The sequence below is a fragment of the Ranitomeya imitator genome, chromosome 3 (assembly GCF_032444005.1).
Source record: "Ranitomeya imitator isolate aRanImi1 chromosome 3, aRanImi1.pri, whole genome shotgun sequence".
Taxonomy (NCBI): Eukaryota; Metazoa; Chordata; class Amphibia; order Anura; family Dendrobatidae; genus Ranitomeya; species Ranitomeya imitator.
This window is the reverse complement of record NC_091284.1, coordinates 829,548,912-829,554,911: the sequence shown is the minus strand read 5'-3', so window position 1 is coordinate 829,554,911 and position 6,000 is coordinate 829,548,912. Positions and strand designations below refer to the sequence as shown.

Below are 6,000 nucleotides of genomic sequence, written 5' to 3'. Positions count from 1 at the left end.
CCACATCATAACAGGGAGGACAGTGCATGGTATGAAGAGATTGGGAGATGATTTCCTGTCGATTGTGGTCAATTTTTTCTTTGAAGTAATTGGCCAGATCGTCAGCGCGGAGATCCGTGGTTGGGGCCTGCTCTCTTGGGTTGAGCAGGGACTGGAAAGTGTCAGAGACGTTTAGGGTTATTGGACAGCAAGGTGATGAGGTTAGATCAGATAGACAGGGTGGACAACAGTGTGAGCAGCCTCTTCTTACCTCAGCGCCCTGGTATCTCCAGCATTAGATCAGATAGGGTGGATATCAGTGTGAGCAGCCTCTTATCTCAGCACCCTGGTATCTCCAGTACTAGATCAGGTTTAGGGTGGACAGCAGTGTGAGCAGCCTCTTACCTCAGCACCTCTGGTATCTTCAGTACTTGATCAGTTAGACAGGGAGGACAGCAGTGTGAGCAGCCTCTTACCTCATCACTCCTGGTAGCTCCAGCATTAGATCTGATAGACAGGGTGGACAGCAGTGCGAGCAGCCTCTTATCTCAGCACCCTGGTATCTCCAGTACTAGATCAGGTATAGGGTGGACAGCAGTGTGAGCAGCCTCTTACCTCAGCACCTCTGGTATCTTCAGTACTTGATTAGTTAGACAGGGAGGACAGCAGTGTGAGCAGCCTCTTACCTCATTACTCCTGGTATCTCCAGCATTAGATCTGATAGACAGGGTGGACAGCAGTGCGAGCAGTCTCTTCTCATGTCAGCACCCCTGGTATCTCCAGTATTAGAGAGGGTGGACAGCAGTGTGAGCAGCCTCTTCTTACCTTAGCACCCCTGGTATCTCCAGTATTAGATCAGACAGGGCGGACAGCAGTGCGAACAGCCTCTTCTTAGCGCAGCACCCTGGTATCTCCAGTATTAGCTCACAGACAGGGTGGACAGCAGTGTGAGCAGCCTCGTCTTCCCTCAGCGCCACTGGTATCTCCAGCATTAGATCAGACATACAGGGTGTACAGCAGTGTGAGCAGCCTCTTCTTAGCTCAGCACCCTGGTATCTCTAGTAATAGATCAGACAGGGTGGGCAGCAGTGTGAGCAGCCTCTTCTTAGCTCAGCACCCTGGTATCTCCAGCATTAGATCAGATAGACAGGGTGGACAGCAGTGTGAGCAGCCTCTTCTTAGCTCAGCACCCTGGTATCTCCAGCATTAGATCAGATAGACAGGGTGGACAGCAGTGTGAGCAGCCTCTTCTTAGCTCAGCACCCAGGTATCTCCAGCATTAGATCAGATAGACAGGGTGGACAGCAGTGTGACCAGCCTCTTCTTAGCTCAGCACCCTGGTATCTCCAGCATTAGATCAGATAGACAGGGTGGACAGCAGTGTGAGCAGCCTCTTCTTAGCTCAGCACCCTGGTATCTCCAGCATTAGATCAGATAGACAGGGTGGACAGCAGTGTGAGCAGCCTCTTCTTAGCTCAGCACCCTGGTATCTCCAGCATTAGATCAGATAGGGTGACAGCAGTGTGCGTAGCCTCTTCTTACCTCAGCACCCCTGGTATCTCTAGTATTAGATCAGATAGACAGGGTGGGCAGCAGTGTGAGCAGCCTCTTCTTACCTCAGCACCCTGTTATCTCCAGTATTAGATCAGTATGACGATCTTTATACACATGATGGAAGGGTCACAGTTTTTTTTCATAGACACAAAATACAGACTGAGTTTTTGAACGTATTTTTATACTGATAATAATATAATAATAATAATTTTTATTTATATAGCGCCAACATATTCCGCAGCGCTTTACAAATTATAGAGGGGACTTGTACATACAATAGACATTACAGCATAACAGAAATACAGTTCAAAACAGATACCAGGAGGAGTGAGGGCCCTGCTCGCAAGCTTACAAACTATGAGGAAAAGGGGAGACACAAGAGGTGGATGGTAACAATTGCTATAGTTATTCGGACCAGCCATAGTGTAAGGCTCGGGTGTTCATGTAAAGCTGCATGAACCAGTTAACTGCCTAAGTATGCAGCAGTACAGACACAGAGGGCTATTAACTGCATAAAGTGAATGAGAACATAGTGCGAGGAATCTGTTTTTTTTTATTTTTTAAATAGGCCACACAGGGATCGTTAGGTTAATGCATTGAGGCGGTAGGCCAGTCTGAACAAATGAGTTTTTAGGGTACGCTTAAAACTGTGGGGATTGGGGATTAATCGTATTAACCTAGGTAGTGCATTCCAAAGAATCGGCGCAGCACGTGTAAAGTCTTGGAGACGGGAGTGGGAGGTTCTGATTATTGAGGATGCTAACCTGAGGTCATTAGCGGAGCGGAGGGCACGGGTAGGGTGGTAGACTGATACCAGGGAGGAGATGTAGGGTGGTGCTGAGCCATGGAGTGCTTTGTGGATGAGGGTAGTAGTTTTGTACTGGATTCTGGAGTGGATGGGTAACCAGTGTAATGACTGGCACAAGGTAGAGGCATCGTTGTAACGGTTGGTGAGGAATATGATCCTGGCTGCAGCATTCAGGACAGATTGGAGCGGGGAAAGTTTGGTAAGAGGGAAGCCGATTAGTAGAGAGTTACAATAGTCCAGACGAGAATGAATAAGTGAAACAGTAAGAGTTTTTGCAGAGTCGAAAGTAAGAAAAGGGCGAATTCTAGAAATGTTTTTGAGATGCAGATAAGAGCGAGCCAGTGATCGGATGTAGGGGGTGAATGAAAGGTCAGAATCAAGGATGACCCCAAGGCAGCGGGCATGTTGCTTTGGAGTAATAGTGGAACCATACACAGAGATGGCAATGTCAGGCAAAGGTAGGTTAGTAGAGGGAGAGAACACAAGGAGTTCAGTTTTTGACAGGTTTAGTTTCAGATAGAGGGAGGACATGATGTTAGAGACAGCGGTAAGACAATCACTGGTGTTTTCTAATAAGGCAGGCGTGAGATCAGGAGAAGAAGTGTATAATTGGGTGTCGTCAGCATAGAGATGGTACTGGAAACCAAATCTACTGATTGTCCAATAGGGGCAGTATACAACGAGAAGAGTAGGGGGCCTAGGACTGATCCTTGAGGAACCCCAACAGTAAGGGGAAGATGAGAGGAGGAGGAACCAGCAAAACATACAGGGAAGGATCGGTCAGAGAGATAGGAGGAGAACCAGGAGAGAACGGTGTCCTTGAGGCCGATGGAGCGGAGCATAGTGAGGAGGAGCTGATGATCCACAGTGTCGAATGCTGCAGAGAGATCCAAGAGAATTAGCATGGAGTAGTGACCATTAGATTTAGCTGTTAGTAGGTCATTAGAGGCTTTAGTGAGGGCAGTTTCAGTAGAGTGTAAAGAGCGGAAGCCAGATTGAAGAGGGTCGAGAAGAGAGTTATCTGAGAGATAGCGGGTAAGACGGGAGTGGACCAGGCGTTCGAGGAGTTTAGAGATGAAGGGAAGATTAGAGACAGGTCTATAATTAGCGGCACAGTTTTGATCGAGGGATGGTTTTTTAAGTAATGGATGTATGATGGCATGCTTAAATGAGGAGGGAAAAATACTGGAAGTGAGGGAAAGGTTGAATATTTTTGTTAGGTGAGAGGTGACAGCCGGGGAAAGGGACTGGAGGAAGTGTGACGGAATGGGGTCACTGGTGCAAGTGGTCGGGCGAGAAGATGCAAGGAGCCTGCTTACTTCTTCTTCTGTAACTGGTTCAAAGTCAGAGAGTGAACTAGATGCAGTGGGGGAGGGAGGACAGTGCATGGTATGAAGAGATTGGGAGATGATTTCCTGTCGAATGTGGTCAATTTTTTCTTTGAAATAATTGGCCAGATCGTCAGCACGGAGATCCGTGGTTGGGGCCTGCGCTCTTGGGTTGAGTAGGGACTGGAACGTGTCAAAGAGACGTTTAGGGTTATTGGACAGGGAGGTAATGAGGGTGTTGAAGTAGGTTTGTTTGGAGAGGTGAAGGGCAGAATTGTATGTCTTTAGCATGAACTTATAATGGATGAAATCTTCGGGTAGATTAGATTTTCTCCACAGACGTTCTGCGCACCTGGAGCACCGCTGCAGGAAACGTGTTTGCAGCGTGTGCCACGGTTGTTGCCGTCTGTGTCGAGTTGTTTTATGTATAGGAGGAGCAGCTTCATCCAGAGCACTTTGCAGGGTTTCATTGTAATGCTTCAGAGCAGAATCAGGACATGAGATGGAGATTAAAAAAAAAAAATGTTCAAGAAAAATAATCAGATGTGAACGTTCGTGAAAAAAAGCCGCTGAGAAAATGGAAAGTTTTTAATCTGAAGGTACATAGGCAATACTGATTTAAAAAAAAAATATTTATTTACTTTATAAATTAAGGTCACTGCTGATCGTAATGTATTATCTGCAGAATTAATCTACATAAGAAGCAGAGACTGTATTATACTTCGGAACTACACTCGCTATTCTGCTGGTGCAGTCACTGGGTACTGATACATCCTGTATTATACCCCAGAGCTGCACTCGCTATTCTGCCGATATATCCTGTATTATGCCCCAGAGCTGCACTCCCTATTCTGCTGGTGCAGTCACTGTGTACATACATTACATTACTGATCCTGAGTTACCTCCTGTATTATACCCCAGAGCTGCACTCACTATTCTGCTGGTGCAGTCACTGGGTACTGATACATCCTGTATTATACCCCAGAGCTGCACTCGCTATTCTGCTGATATATCCTGTATTATGCCCCAGAGCTGCACTCCCTATTCTGCTGGTGCAGTCACTGTGTACATACATTACATTACTGATCCTGAGTTACCTCCTGTATTATACCCCAGAGCTGCACTCACTATTCTGCTGGTGCAGTCACTGTGTACATACATTACTGATCCTGAGTTACCTCCTGTATTATACTCCAGAGCTGCACTCCCTATTCTGCTGGTGCAGTCACTGTGTACATACATTACATTACTGATCCTGAGTTACCTCCTGTATTATACTCCAGAGCTGCACTCCCTATTCTGCTGGTGCAGTCACTGTGTACATACATTACATTACTGATCCTGAGTTACCTCCTGTATTATACTCCAGAGCTGCACTCACTATTCTGCTGGTACAGTCACTGTGTACATACATTACATTACTGATCCTGAGTTACATCCTGTATTATACTCCAGAGCTGCACTCACTATTCTGCTGGTGCAGGCACTGTGTACATACATTACTGATCCTGAGTTATATCCTGTATTATACTCCAGAGCTGCACTCACTATTCTGCTGGTGCAGTCACTGTGTACATACATTACATTACTGATCCTGAGTTACCTCCTGTATTATACCCCGGAGCTGCACTCACTATTCTGCTGATTATTAGACACCACTTACACAAGATTTTATGATGCAGGAGGGCTGATAGAATTCTGTACAGTAATCTATAATCTATAGAACAAGTTCTATGCAGTCAATGAACAAGTGAGAGGCTAGTAATTTCAGCCACAGAATTATGATTACAGCTCTGAGGTATCAGTTCGCAGTCAGTGATGAATGTTCCCCAGCTTCTTATGTGGATTAATTCTAGCTTTGACCTGTAAACTGGGGTTCGCTGATGGGCGCTCAGTTTGGGGATTATTCAGACTTGTCCCGGCTCGTCATCTTGTCCCGTTTGTCGCCCTCCTGTGAGCATCGCCCACTTTACCCTGAGCCTGCAGCAGTTGCCTGGCGGTGTCCCGGAGCCCGGCCTCCACCTCTGATGCCCTCTTCACCGCCTCCCCGTGGAAGGCTTTATACTTCCTCCGTATTTCGCTCAGCAGCAGTTTTGCTTCTTTGTGTTCCGTGCTGGATTTTCCTTGCAGAAGGGCAGATCCTGCAGAGAAGGAGCCGATCACTGACTGCACGTCCCGCAGCTCTCAGCCTCACCTATGAGATCCCATCTTACCCAGCGGGGCCTCCAGCAGGTGGCGCCGCTCCCTCATGCTTCTCAGCACCCCCACCACCACATCCTGCTGACTCTTCTGAGGAGGTGGAAAAAGACCCTGAAAACACAGAAACAATAC

The 6,000-nt window shown here is 47.0% G+C and overlaps 1 protein-coding gene across 1 annotated transcript in view; it reads right to left on the bottom strand.

The window, feature by feature from the left end:
- Window positions 1-4,242: 4,242 nt before the first annotated feature.
- XRRA1 (X-ray radiation resistance associated 1) overlaps window positions 4,243-6,000 on the bottom strand; it is a 62,998-nt gene continuing 61,240 nt past the window's right edge. The window contains exons 17-18 of the mRNA XM_069759461.1: window positions 5,883-5,979; window positions 4,243-5,810 (exon numbers count right to left, since the gene is read on the bottom strand). Of these exons, the coding sequence (XP_069615562.1) occupies window positions 5,596-5,810; window positions 5,883-5,979 (312 nt within the window). The 3' untranslated portion in view covers window positions 4,243-5,595. The remainder of the gene's footprint in view (window positions 5,811-5,882; window positions 5,980-6,000) is intronic.